General features: G+C 37.2%; 1 protein-coding gene across 1 annotated transcript in view; it reads left to right on the top strand.

Moving 5' to 3' along the window:
- AK9 (adenylate kinase 9) overlaps window positions 1-15105 on the top strand; it is a 70876-nt gene that overhangs the window by 45867 nt on the left and 9904 nt on the right. Inside the window, exons 23-29 of the mRNA XM_075498528.1 lie at window positions 1858-1976; window positions 3698-3917; window positions 6145-6207; window positions 7008-7220; window positions 9637-9855; window positions 13378-13591; window positions 14553-14754. Coding sequence (XP_075354643.1) covers window positions 1858-1976; window positions 3698-3917; window positions 6145-6207; window positions 7008-7220; window positions 9637-9855; window positions 13378-13591; window positions 14553-14754 — 1250 coding nt within the window. The remainder of the gene's footprint in view (window positions 1-1857; window positions 1977-3697; window positions 3918-6144; window positions 6208-7007; window positions 7221-9636; window positions 9856-13377; window positions 13592-14552; window positions 14755-15105) is intronic.

Below are 15105 nucleotides of genomic sequence, written 5' to 3'. Positions count from 1 at the left end.
GCTGAAGGTAAATGTCAGCTATAATATTCAAAGCAAAAATACTAAAGGCAAACAAAACTTACCATGCAGTCTGGGAAGTTTAGCAAAAAGATATCATCCTGGTGGTTTTAGCATGTGTCAACCAAAGCCTTCACAGCATTGACAGGTTGGGTAGCAACCTTGTCCTTCGAACCACCGCTATGCGGGTCGTTCTCTTTTCTGTACCTGGAATATACATCTCATGTTTCTTTTCCTTTATCAGATACAAATGCCATTTCAACAGTTCATCTGCAGTGGTGATGTCAGTGATACATTTTTATATGGGTTTTACTGCTTTCTCCCACTTCACACATTTCTTTCATGATGCCTCTGTGTTACAGATCTGGCTACCACTTTGCCTTCTTAGGTATCCGTTATGCCATACTAACATCTTTTAATATACACGCTGTGTCAGGCACTAGAGAAAATACTACTCTCACACACACTACATTAGACCTGTGGCTTCCAGCATATTCTCAAGTTCTTTTGGCTACATTATCAAAATAGATGTCAGGCATAGGAATTCTTATTCAGACGTGTCCTTGCAGCAAGCAGCTCCCTACCATCATTTTGAGGGTTCCATAATCGCTTTGGATGCTTTTGTTAAAAAGCATTATTCCTTTATTTTCTGAGAGGTTATGCTAACAAATTCTTGAGCAATTTGGGTTAATATGACTACTACATGAGGAAAGGACAGCAGAACTGCGTAACGAATTCACAAAAGAATCTCAGGGGACAACTTAAATCCACTTGGCGAGAGGGATGGGAGAATACCTAGCTGCATATTAAGTTTTCTCTCCAAGTGACTTTGGATGCAACTTAGGTGCATGTTTGATGGCCACTGACATTTAAAAAACACACTCTTTTGGTAGTGTCTATCTAGTCTTCTTAAACAAATATATATGACTTCTTACAAATGAGACCTTTACAAGGTATGGCAGAAAAAGTATTGAACTCTTTAAAGGATACCAGATACATTTCTCTTATGAACTTTGCCGTCCTGTTTTCAGGAAAAAAAAATCATCTAACTAACAAATATTTTCTTCTGTGAGTATTACCATGAAAAACTAACACAGCAGGTCAGGAACAGTGATATTTTCTGACTTCTAATGTTGTCTTTTACCCAGTACACTTGTAAAAACATGTATTTTGATATTGTGAGTGATGTAAACTAATCCAGAATCACTAATCTATACCCTGTGAAACACTGAAAAAACCAGTTTTTCACAAGAACTTAACAGCTAGATTTGGTATTCAAATGCTCTGCATTTGACTAGTCATTAATACTACTACTGCTCTGTAGAACAATGCTATCTTTCTGATTTCTGGTCACGTGCCTATACCCAGTAACCTTACATATCTTTCTTCGACATCTTTCTTTGGATTGCATCAAAAGATAGAAGTTGCTTTTAAAAAGTAAAAAAACCATTCTGATGTAGAGCGGATAGTCTTGCAGCATGAGAACATGTGTAACTAAGTGGAAAACTTCTTGTAGGCAATTAGGAGAAACTGTGATCATTTCAGTTTCTATTTCTCTGAATTGAGCATATGTATAATGAAATACTTAACAATTGTGCTTGGTTTTAGGTTTCATTAAAACTCATACAGTTGCCCCAACTCTAGGGAATTACCCAACCCCAAGCACATGGAAAATATCCCAAAATGTGTAATGTAGTACAGTGAAATGTGGCAAATGAGTTTACTTTTTTCCTGCTGGTTTAAATAAAATGAAGACAGTACCTTACTTAGTAAAAAATGCATAAATGTCAGGTAGATCTTTCTTTCTTACTGTTTGGGGTTTTTTTTTTTCATTTTTTTGTGGATTTTCTTTATATAAAGGAAGTGGAGTTAACTGATGAGGAAGAAGCAATCAAAGCAAATCTAATGGATAATGAGCCACTGCCTCCGGAAGTCCTTGATAACATTGTTCTTGACTGGTGGAGGAAAGAGCCATTCCGGTAACTGTAATTAGATTCTCTTTCTTTAATTAATGTTAGGAAGTATATCATCCATTGTGTCCACAATTACAAATAACTATTGCAGAGATTATTTCAATGCTCTTGTACTTCTTATGAATCATGACCTACCTCTCAGTCTTGGTTTTGTTGCTCTATTTTGATTGATATTTTGACAATAATATAATGTCTCGTGCTCTACACAGGACTGGACAAAAGTACTTAGAGCACTTGAATTGGATTAAATCTCCTGAATAGCCAGGTAGTTTTCATGGGCTTACAGGATAGATACGTAAATAAACCTTTTATGTTTTCTTGTGATTAATAAACATGGAGACCTGGAATCCAGCTGTAACTATTGGTTTCCATCTATGGTAAATACTGTGTGGAAAGCAAAGACTAAGTATCAATGGTCTCCAAAATAACACAGAATCAGGTTATCTCATGCATTCATCACAAGCTGTACTCCAGTGACGTATCCACAACAGACTTCCTTTCATATCCAAAAGTACATCCATAACACTGTGATAAATGTGGATTATTGTTGCATAAATAAATAAGATCATCGACTCCTAGAAAGCAGACTGGCTTTAGGATGTAATTTCAGCCGGGAAAATTCCTTTTTCCATGTCCAATCTCTTCCATCCATTTCCGTCCAGATCATAGCTGCTGGCAGCTTGACCATTAGGTTTCAATTCCTAACAGTATGAGAAATGCCTTAAAAAGTATAAACAAGATCCTCAAATAAACTTTTGTCCTGTCAGACCACAGATAGGGAACGCATTTTCTTAATGGTGTAAAAATAGGGAGATCAGTTTTAGGAAAAAAGAACGCAGCAAGACAAAAAATTACCCAGCATTACACATAATGTTGTGATATTATATTATATTATATTATATTATATTATATTATATTATATCTATTCAGTTTCATCAGGGACTGTATAGCAGAAGAGAACCTTCATCACGACATATATCATGATTGATATCCTCCCCCTAACTTTTTCCCACAGCATCTAGGACTACCTGTTCTTCCATCCACTCCCACTCCTTGCAGCTTCTTTGGTTTTCTTCAGTTTTACAATGTATCCAATTAAGGTCTGAAGTAATAAAGAGAAATATTAACTTCTTATTAACACAAGGTTCAGCTTTACAGAACTAGTCATCTAATTTGAGATTGTAAGAGCTCCAACAAGCCATAGAGTTTTCCAGACATATCTGACCTATTTTTAATATTTGCAGGAAGGGAGATGTAATCATACTGAGTGGCAAAATTCTTATCCTATACTAGAGAAGAAATTGTCAGGCACTTCTGAAAAATAAATTTTCAGGCAACAGGCTTTCTGTGGCAGATGTTACCAAAATAATGTTTGGGGCACCCAAACATTTTTTGTGAGCAGTGCCTAAAAGTACTATTTTTAGAGTCACACAAGCCATACTGAGGACACAATTTATTTTGGCTTTTTAAAGTTCTTTTTAAATCATTAATCTCTGCACATTAAAACCTCAGAAGAAATACATTTATTAGTACACCACTTAAAATACATAGTGAAGTATCAGTTTTACATTGTCAAAAGATAATACCTGAAAGTATTTTTTAAGTTTACTCTTAACATACATATTTAATAAGGGAGTTCAATATTTTTTTTTCAAATTAATTGCATTTTCACTGTGTTGCACTTTAAACTACATTTTGTAATTATAAATATCTTATTTTCCAATTAGGTCCACAGGATTTATACTGGATGGTTTCCCTCGTACTTTAGATGAAGCCCAGTATTTGTCAGAACGAGGACTCTGTCCTGATGTTGCAGTTTATATTCAAGTAGAAGAAAGTGACGTTCTTGACCGTCTTTTTCCTCCACGTCTCAAAAAATGGAAAGAAAGACAGTATAAAAAAATGGAAAATAAAAAGAAACTGAAAGACCTGAAAGCAAAAATAAGGGTAAGTTTTCAGTCCTATCTCCTTTTTTGTAATTTCAGCAGCACAGGTCTGAACACAGATTCTGAAACTCCCAAAGCAGTGCAGAGCACAGAGAGAAATGGACATGGGAGCCAGGAGACACAGCCCCACACATTCACAGCATTCCTAGATTTACCATAGGAACCAAAAAGAATTTAGGGCTCCTTTCCTCCTCTCTGCAATTAAGTCATGCAGGAGTTCAGGTATCTCACAGACCAAGAAAAGTAGCTGTGCTGCCAGACAACGGGCAGTCTGACAGAACGCCAGTCATCTGGAAAGTCCTCGACAAAAGGCAACTAAATGGAGAGAATGAATATGGCCAGAAAAAATCAAATACACAGCTCACGCACTGTACTGTTGTTGCATACCAGCTTCCCTGAGCATGTGCTGTTGAGTTGATCTGCATCTCCCATAGGCTGACTTCACAGGTACCACGTATGTGTCTGTGTTTCCAACTATGATACTCTGCACAGAAATGTAATAGCACTAAGCCACAGTCTCAGTGCTGTTGCAGCTGCACAGTCTCCCATTTGAACAAAGCTGTGCCTACTACCGAAGAGGTTACAAGTCACTTGAAGTAACCTGAAACCTCTATGCAGACATTTACAATCAGCACATGCAATATATTCAAGGTTCCTAACTTTCATAGAAAGTGAGATAAAACACTTCACATGCACTGTCAGAAAAGGTCTGAGCATAAGCTACTACAGAGCAGCTGACACACAGGAAGTTAGTACAACGGAATTTGGGACAAGGCTCATACAATACCAGTAAGCTTTCTGAACTGCTTGTGCCAGAGGTTGGCTCTGAGAATGCATATAATCTAGGAGAGTTAAAATATTTTTTCAATTTAGTCTTTCCTGATGCAAGTTGGAAATCTTGCTGGAAAAGGTGCATTCTAGTGACCAGCCTACACTGCTGTACTAAGCTCACCCTGTAAGCAGTTACTCTGATAATTCAAGTGGCAAATACCTGTGCTACAGATCCTGGGGTCCAAACTTCTAATGAACAGTGTAGGCATCGCTATGGCTCCTGATGACAAGGGAAAATAACAGGTTCCTATTTAAAACAGATACACAAAACAGTGATACAAATCGATAAAGGCATTAAGAAGTAATGAAAGATCAGAATCAGGATTTCCTAAGTAACAGTAATTTGATATTTGTGCTCATGTGTATTGCAATACAGTTTTTAGTTACACATTGAGTATTTTTCCGTAGCATCCAGTTGGTGAGCAAGTCGGATGGTGCTGTGAGAATGCAGCATTGCTGAGTGTCCTGTTAACCCTTCTTTTGTTACTAAAGCTGGAGGACATACAGAGAGCCTGGGAAAAGCAGACAGACCAGTTGAATGCTACCCTAGAGTTTCCTTCTCCACTGACAGAAGCTGGCAACAGGACACTGAGAGCAATGAGTAGACCTGCAGTGCAGTGCCGTTCAGGAACAGCAGAGTTTAGTCACAAGAGTAGAGGAAATTAATCTGTGCAGAGTTTCTTGCTAATCTGCTTAGAATGTTCTGGTACCCAGGCCACTTTGCTTGGAGTTAACACGGATTTCTAAAGTTGCACTATTGCCTGTGTGTTGATGTACTCAGTTTCTCTGATCTCAGTTCAGGTGATAGCATTACAGTGTGCAAGAACAGCAATTACACGTTGAATCCCCATCAACCCCACTGGCCTTAAGTAGAATGCTTCTGCATATTACTTCTGAATTAGGATTTAGCCATCAGGTATTTGACATGTATCTACTGAGTATGTATGGGGGACTATATTTCAAATGCTTTTAACTTGGTCAAAATTGGGCAGTTCCAAACAGGCATACGGAACAGCATACATTTAATACTATGCTCAGTCACCCCTTTGCCAAATGGCAGAACCACCTATAAGTTTAGAAACTGTAGTTTACTAAAAAAAATATTATAGTATTTTGAGTGTGATCAGAATCAGTGTCTCTCCCTCCCCAGTCTCAATCTCAGAAGTTGCCAAATTAGTTTTACTAAAATTTACTTACATGTTCACCTAGTAGAGAGGTGTATCTGGTCTGCAAAATTTCAAGCTGCACAGATAATATTTTTTAACATTAGAAGCATCTGGAAACAGTGTTTTAAGGTGGAAAGAACCACATTAATCCCTGGTCACATTACCAGTTCTCAGAGGAAAGCTTTTATTAGCAATTATCATTGTTTTCTTACATATTTTTTTCACTCACAGGATGAGAGGATTGCTAGAAGAAGGGAAGAACTTTTAGCGGAACGCAAACAAAAGAAACAGGAGGTAAGAAAACAATCTAATAAGAAAGATTTTAACTAGAAGCGTTTGCATTCATATCTTAGAAACTTCTAGAGCTTTTAGTCACAGAGTTTTCAGGGCAATGTAGAACAGTAAAAATGTGATAGACTGTCAGAAAATTCTACTTTCAAAAATACTCTGACATGATGTTTAAATTGTTTAGAAACTATTGGCACATGAACACTAAAAACAATTTTAAAAGAATTCTCAATATGTGCTCCAATTCAGCAAAATACTTACGAATGTGTTTAATGCACCTAATTTGTAAGCATAAGAGTAGCCCCATTAATTGCAATTAGGCATATGTTTAAGTACCCTGTCAAATCCATGGTTAATCCAGAATAGGATTGTACCATGATTTCTGCCCAAACTCAATTACAAAGCATATTTATAAATGCATTAATGTACTACTTGACTGCTCATGAAATTCTGTCAACCACACTTTCAGCTAAAATGCTTGTTTATAACAAAGTCCTGCCAAACTACAATACCATGTATGAAAAAAATACTCCTCTTACCAAAACTGCAGTGTAGCACTTCAGTTTTTTAAGCATTCTTGGAACTGGTACAATGCTTCACTGTATGCACTATGCAATACCTCTGTATTTTCTTCTGAAATATGATTCTAGAATTTACTAGATTTTTGCTTACAATGAAGGATACCCCAAAATGAGGTTTTGTTGAATTAATCATTTTTCTAATTAAAAAAGAGACAAGAATACCATATGTTCCTTCAAAACACCTGTATCATAGACACGAAATAACAAAATATTTTACCTTTATAGGCTTCAGCAAATAAGGAGCATTATGAAGCCACTGAGGAGGAAGATGAGAACGAAAATGAAGATGTTGAAGCTATACTTGAAGAAGAGTTTTTAGAAGAAGAAGAAGAAGAAGAAGAGGCTGAAGAAGAACAGGAGATTGATGCTGTTGACCGCATACAAAATGAAATTACAGAAAAGTTTGATTCGGAAATAGATCGTTTACAAGGTGTACAGGTACCTATTCCACTGCTTATTTTGTTAAATTATATGATTGTGTGATGCAAGAAGAGTTTTCAGTTTTGTCAAATTTAAAAGTTATAGTGCTTAAACAATCATGCTGCTGTACTCATGATCTAAATATGTGAGCAAGATGAATGCTGTAGTGAGAAGAGATATACTTTTAAAAGTATCTAATTCATAAGACTAATATTGTGGGGAAAAAGAAAGGAAACTTTTGGGTAGACCCACCCAGTCTTGGGGTCCTTATTTCCTTTTTGATAGGTCAGTTGATGCAGGGCATCAATTTTTAAGCAAAATTCTTATTAGACAACTCTAATTTTTTTATACAGTTCTTAGTAACGTAATTTTCTTGAAATCAGTGCAATTACCTATGGTGAGGTAACCTCATCTACCTTCAGATATCTGCAACGTTAATGCCCACATCTAAGGCAGTAAGTAGACTGGTGCCATTTGTTTACTATATACTAAGTATCTTACTTCAGGAGGAAACTAATCATGATTTAGAAGAAACTCTATCCACTGATGAGAGAGAAAGTTTACAGAAGTAGATAGCCAAGACACAGATGTAGAGATTTGCAAAATGAACCCAACCTTTACCAACACCATAACTGTGACTGATTCAAGGTTCCCTTTATTTTAGTAGTTAATGGATATTAAGTGTCAGATGAATCAAGAATAAATTCCTAACATTCTTTGCACTACAAGGAAGCATAAGCTGTGTGGAAAAGATTAATGTTTTGTGCTCAGAGAGTCACCTTTCCATTAATTTTGGAAGAAGGTGAATTGAAAGTACATTCAACTTTCAAAAGTGACTGTAAAATGTCATAATTTTATTGAAGTATTCAATGCATATAATCATGTATCCCAATGACAATCACAAATATAATTTTAGGGGTTCTGAATGAAGCTTGTGGCTAATTTCACTTTTCTGAGTATAAATTGAATTTGCAAAATAGAATTGGAAAGAATTTAGGATAAGGCCCATGAGGGACAATAAACCAGAAATCCCGGTAACATAGAATCATAGAATCATTAAGGTTGGAAAAGACCTCTAAGATTATCTAGTCCAACCATCAACCCAACACCTCCATGCCTACCAAACCATGTCCCAAAGTGCCACATCTACACGTTTTTTGAACTCCTCCAGGGATGGTGACTCCACCACCTCTCTGGGCAGCCTGTTCCAATGCCTGACCACCCTTTCACTAAAGAAGTTTTTCCTAATATCCAATCTAAACCTCTCCTGACGCAACTTGAGGCCATTTTGTCCTATCGCTTGTTACTTGGGAGAAGAGACTGACACCCACGCCTTAGCTCTTTACTTGAGCAATACATGAAACAGCCTTAGCTCTTTACATGAACAATATAATGTTGCAAGTTAAAGCTAGTGGAATACTACAGTTCTTGGAGCATTTTCCTCTCTGTCATTTGGGAGCATATCGTTTGTTGCACTAGTAAACTGATAAAAAAATTGATCAGAAAAGGAACAGGCAATTAAGAGAGCCAGCAACTTTTGTTTCTCTCAAGAAGTACATAAATCTCAGTGACAAGAGAGGTGACTAGTGTTTTAGAATTGGTTATTATATTGAGTTCTGCTTGCAACAGTAAGTGGAAAGATCCAAGACTGTGGAGCTATATAGATATCATATGTAAGTTGAGGAATTACACAGTAGTATCATATAATAGAATTACATATTGGTACTAGATACTACTAATATCCCCTAGTTACAGCTTACTCAATATTTTTCCCATTATCTTTTTAATTCCAAGAACATTTATGCCTTTATAAATAACTTTAAATAACTTACTATTTCCGATTCATTATTCAAGACTCTTCTTTACTGTTCTCTGATTCTTTAATTGTTGGTCCTCTTTGACATTGTGGAATCTTGGTCTTTTACGGAAAACTAAATTATGACATTAAAACACATTTGCACTTGTAAAAGTATTAGGTTGCTAGAAAAAAATCTGTAGAAAATGGATTGTTTTTATATTTTAGTTGAATAAGCTGGGGAATATAAGTCACCGGACAGCAGCAATATTTTTAGAGATTAAGTAAATAAGCCATCCTAAATTGTTTGGAGTAGGGAAAGAATGAGATTTGATTATTTTTTTAATAAAAGATACTTGTCAAGCTTTAGCTTTATCATAGTAGATTCCTCCAAGTTAACTGTCAGATTGTCCTTTTTTTTTTTTTTTAATAGTGTGATACTTAATATAGGCTGGGTAATTTAAACTGCAATGGGCAGGAAGACCAATTCTCATCTCAAATCAAATTTTGCTGATTTACGGTGACTGAGAACATGCTCAAGAAATCCTTGATGGTTCACAGAAAATCTTGCCGTTAGTCATTATTAAAAATCTGACCGTGTTTCTGATTCTAATATTTCATTATGTTTTCATTAACCAGGAAGAACTTGAAAAATTGTTAATACCACAAATCGAGATCAATGGAGGACGGAAGCCTCACATCGTACGCTACCAAATATATAGCAAGCTGAATTCTCTAATGGAAAGTCGTGGGAGCATTTTTGAGAAATGTTACCCAATAAGTTTGCCGCTTGCACATAAGATGCTAGTTTTCTCATATAAATTTCCAAGTTCTTTTGGACAGTGGGATCCAATCAAGGTAATGTTCTTAAATAGCTGAATAATATTTTCAAGAAGTAGTACTTTTTAAAAATATATTTCACATTAAAAAAAAATTATCAGACAGTAGCAACTAACACCAGAAATATTTAATGAAAACTACATTACTGAATCAAAACCACACCACTGAATATACACAAAATACAGCAAGCTTTGATAATAAAAGGTGTTAGTCTTTTCAGTGTTGCAGCTAAATTAAGGCTGAGAGGCATTTTGTAAAATCTGTTACACTAGCATTGGCAACACAATTAAAGGTAGCACTGAATCAGAAAGAAATGCCTAATTCTTAATGATACACAAAACACAGGACAACAGAGAAGGTCTTAAAGCCTTCCAGAAGCAGTGAAAACAAACTGAAAGGATTTGGGGTTTGAATTTGTAAGAGGCCATACAGCTGGCCACCAACCCTAGCAGTGGCAAAAAAGTAAACCAAATTTTCACAGAATCACAGAATCGTATAGGTTGGAAACGACCTTCAAGATCATCGAGTCCAACCGTAAACCTAACACTACCAAGACCCATGGACTACACCATGTCCATAAGCACCTCATCCAAACGTCTTTTAAATACTTCCAGGGATGGTGACTCAACCACTTCCCTGGGCAGCCTGTTCCAATGCTGGACAACCCTTTCAGTGAAGTAAAATTTCCGAATATCCAGTCTAAACCTCCCCTGGCACAACTTGAGGCCATTTCCGCTCGTCCTATCACTTGTTACCTGGGAGAAGAGACCGACCCCCACCGCTCTACAACCTCCTTTCAGGCAGTTGTAGAGAGCGATAAGGTCTCCCCTCAGCCTCCTTTTCTCCAGGCTAAATAACCCCAGTTCCCTCAGCCACTCCTCATAAGACTTCTGCTCCAGACCCTTCACCAGCTTCGTTGCCCTTCTCTGGACACGCTCCAGCACCTCAATGTCCTTCTTGTAGTGAGGGGCCCAAAACTGAACACAGTATTCGAGGTGCGGCCTCACCAGTGCTGAGTACAGGAGGACAATCACTTCCCTACTCCTGCTGGCCACGCTATTTTTGATACAAGCCAGGATGCCATTGGCCTTCTTGGCCACCTGGGCACACTGCTGGCTCATATTCAGCCGGCTGTCAACCAGCACCCCCAGGTCCTTCTCTGCCAGGCAGCTTTCCAGCCACTCTTCCCCAAGCCTATAGCGTTGCATGGGGTTGCTGTGGCCCAAGTGCAGGACCTTGCACTTAGCCTTTTGTTTGAAGAGCAACGAACTAATTCTATAGTATTTTACTAGAGATCTGGAAAGTTGAGGTCAGAAAGTACTCAGGTCTATCCCCAAAAGTGGGCTGATACAGTTTTATATGTAGCAAGTGAAATGTCAGTAGGTAAATTTTTGGTTTTAATGCTAGAAATAAAAGCAGGTTGGATTCTGAGTAAATCAAGAAATAAAAAGGAGGACTGATTAAAAAAAGCCCAGTGAACAAGATACAGAAAACAGGAAGTTCCTGAAGGAAACATACTTTGGCCTTTGTTTTACTATGCTAATTAATCAAGTAACTTTTATTCCCTTTTGTATAGTCATCATGTTGGGTCTCCACCTGTTCCAGATCACGTTTATCTTTCTTTAACCTTGGCAATCAGAATTGTGTACAGATCAGCTCTTATTATCGCTTGATATAATCAAAATACTTATTTAAAATGTTTTAGGATCAGAATTGCCTTTTCTATGGCTGCATCAAATTGGCATCTAATAATCTAGGAACTTATTAATAGAAGTAGATATTTCTTCTCTTCTGTCATTTCCAATTACTAAACCCCAGCTTATAGGTTTAATTCTTATTAGTCCCTACACACTAGACCTTGCACTTTGTTTAGGTTTCACTACATTTTTGTCATTCCATTTCTCCAATTCATTCATTTATGCTGTATAGTGGTTTTTTACCAACCAAGAAGTACAATTCAGTTAGAAGAAAGAAGTCATAGAAAGCTATTAGATAAAATCAGAGTGGTGTGCTGATAGAGGAAATGTACGTGCTGACAATAATGAAAGGGAAATAGGATCATTTTGAGGGTATTTTAGGATATAACAGAAATGATGAAATTGATTACGGACCGGAGGTTTTTTTGTAGAGAGGCAGACAGAGTATATGCCAATTACTTTTAGATTAAACTGGGCGGGGGGGGGAGGGAAGTAGTTATGCAACTGATTAGATAAGCAGAGAATAAAAATGATGAGCTGAGGGAGGAATGGGAGCACATACACAGTAGAACAGACTCCTGACATCTTATAAATTGAGGGCAAGCACCCTGAAATGACTTGATGCAGGAATAGGAACCTAAGAATCAGAGAAGGGTCTGGCAAGGTAATGCCATGCAGTAGAACAGTCCCATCGCTTACTGTAACAACCAGATCAATTTATCGATATATTTACTGACTCCTTCAAAGAATACTAATAGATTTGTGAGGTATGGTTTCCCTCTACAAGAAGCTGAGTTGGCTCTTCCCCATTATTTCATATATATGCCTGTAACTACTGTTTTTTTCCTCAATATATTTCAGTTCGCTCAATACAGGGTGAGATTTACCGGACTATGTTTGCTAGGAAAATGCTAGGCATTTTCAAAAAATGGGCACTTTCTCCACCTTCCTTTTTTGTGGAAGGAAGGCTAACGTAAGCAATAGGTTACACATCAGTCAGCAACAATTTCACTTCTGCGTCCCTTTAGAACTCTAAGGTGAATGCCATCTGGTCTGGGAAATTTTTTCTACAGATGTCAACAGTTGGTCCTAAAACATCTTTTATTGACACTTTAAGGCAGTTCCTCCAAGAAGGGCTGCAACAGGGACAGGACTAAGTTCTGCCATAGTGAACAGTGGTGCAAGGAATTCATTTAGCATTTCTGCAATGACCATTTCTGCCATTAGTGCTCCTCTTACATCTCAATGATCCATCAACACTACAGACTTTCTAGTGGGCTGTCTGATGTGTTTGAAAAGATTTCATCAGCAGTGTATGTATTTTACCAAAAGCTTTTTTGGCTTGCCTTGTTATGGTTTTACACTTCACTGTAATGTAAGTATTGATATTCTTTTCTGTTTTCTTCATTTGTACATGACTTCTGCGGAATACAATATTCTCAGTGTATCTTCTACTGTCAGGCAGATAAGTGGTTTTAATTCACAGAGGAATAAAATTATTTTCTTTATTATTTGAAAATTTAAAAAGTATTATGTTATACCTCTCTGACTACACTCTCTTGATGGACAGAAAGTGTTACGGTACCACCTACTGGAAATAGAGAATACTCTTTTTGTCTTCAACGTTTAATTCATCTTTCTGTACAAGAACTGCATATGTATGGAAGTTCCTCAGACTCGGACAAAATATTATGTCCAGATGTATGAATTTCAGAATGTTTTGATGGTTTGTTTCATACAGTTGGTACTCCTCTACCTGCCTATAAAGCCACTTCTGTAGGACGGAGGGAGAGGAGACTTTGTCAAACCTAATCAACTGCTTCCCATTTTGTATATGCTACAGCTAAGTGAAGGAGATGCAATCAAGCCACAACAAAGCCACGAAAGGACAGGCTTTCCTGTAATCCATCGACAATACATTTATTTCTTTTCAAGTAAAGAAAATAAAGAAACATTTATGAAAAACCCCATCAAATATATTTGTCAGCCAAAACCTAAACCAGCTGTGCCAGTTAAGATTGCAATCGTGGGACCTCCAAAATCTGGAAAGACTACAGGTAGGAGCCAGTATTATCTATAAAGGAAAACCTTATCTAATGACTGAAGCTGTATCTGTCATTACTGCTATTAAAAAATCATAAACCATTAATATTGCTGGTCTTCCTGCTTTTCTTGCTGGGCATAGAATCTTTTAGTTACATTCTCTAGTGTCTCATTTGACAGTCAGATACTTATGCATTGGCCATCTGAATTTTATCCCAGCTTCTTAAGAAGTTAGTAACCTGAACTGGCACTTAGAAAATCCGGACTTACACTATTTATACCCCTTGAATTATTTCTGCTTATTTTCTAATTGCTTCTTATTTCTTTCAGTCAATATGATCTAATGTAAAATGAAGAAATACTCCTAGAATCAAGAACCAGAACCCAAAACTCCACATTCCTCAGCCTGCTTTCAAACTTCTAGATTAAAAAACCCAAGATTTCTGTCTTTCTCCCCTCTCCTTCTTCCTCCATGACTCTTTCAATCCACAGGTCTCTGCCTTTAACTAGAGAAGGAGAAAATTCAGCTTAGACCATAGCTTAATGATTAGAATAGGGTGTTGGAAAAAGAAGAGACGGGTTCAAATTATCTCATATTAAGGAGGAAATTTTAACCATATTTCCCATTTCCTGGATAAATGATCTAACAGCTAGGCTGTTCTGTAAAAGGGACAGCAGTGGAAGCATATTTTCTAAGATATTTTGTAGTAATATTGCCTATTCCTGCTGAGGTTTGTGCTGAATTGAACGCTGTTAGTGCATTGCGCATTGCTCTGTATATATGCAAAGGTTTGGTCTGATCCCTTTAGGGGCCCAAGCAGGGTTAGGTACCACTTACCAAGATGATGCATTGGAAATGACCCAGGGAATGAGCTGAGCAGTTAGCTTCTAAGACTAAGGACATACTTTAACAGACTGCTAAGTTGTGAAGTTGCTTACATAAAAGTTGCGTGTTGAAATCAAAATGTTTTGCAGTTGCCAAGAAATTTGCAAGTGTATACGGGCTACTGCGCCTGAGTATGGGAGACGCCATACGGCTAGTGTTAAACAATCAGCCAGAGAGTGAGTTGGCACTTCTGTTAAAGTGGCATCTTCACAAAGGACTGACTGTACCTGATGAACTGGCCATCCAGGCTCTAGATGTGGCTCTGATGAATCACGTGTGTAATACCACCGGGTAAGAGTCTTGTTTGGGTTTCAGGGTTTTTTTCAAGACACGCCAGTCCCTTCATAGGCAGTAATTCCCATGTTATCACTGTAAAACAATTTCACTAAAACACATCAGTGGTTTATGCATTAAGAAAATAATCCGTACAAAATGAGGTTCTTCACGTTACTCTGGGAAACCAGACTGAAGCATAATTCTCTACAATTTTCAGGTAAGTACATTCCAGTAAATTCAAGTAATATGCTTTATGAAAGTTAACTTTTTTCAGTCAATAACCCAATATTTTCTATTATCCTTTGAGAACTACCATTTTATCTCTCTTATACCAACTCCAGTACCAACTTGGACACATCTGATTCT

The sequence above is a fragment of the Mycteria americana genome, chromosome 3, assembly GCF_035582795.1.
Source record: "Mycteria americana isolate JAX WOST 10 ecotype Jacksonville Zoo and Gardens chromosome 3, USCA_MyAme_1.0, whole genome shotgun sequence".
NCBI classification, from domain to species: Eukaryota; Metazoa; Chordata; class Aves; order Ciconiiformes; family Ciconiidae; genus Mycteria; species Mycteria americana.
This window is presented reverse-complemented; position numbering and strand designations above follow the sequence as displayed.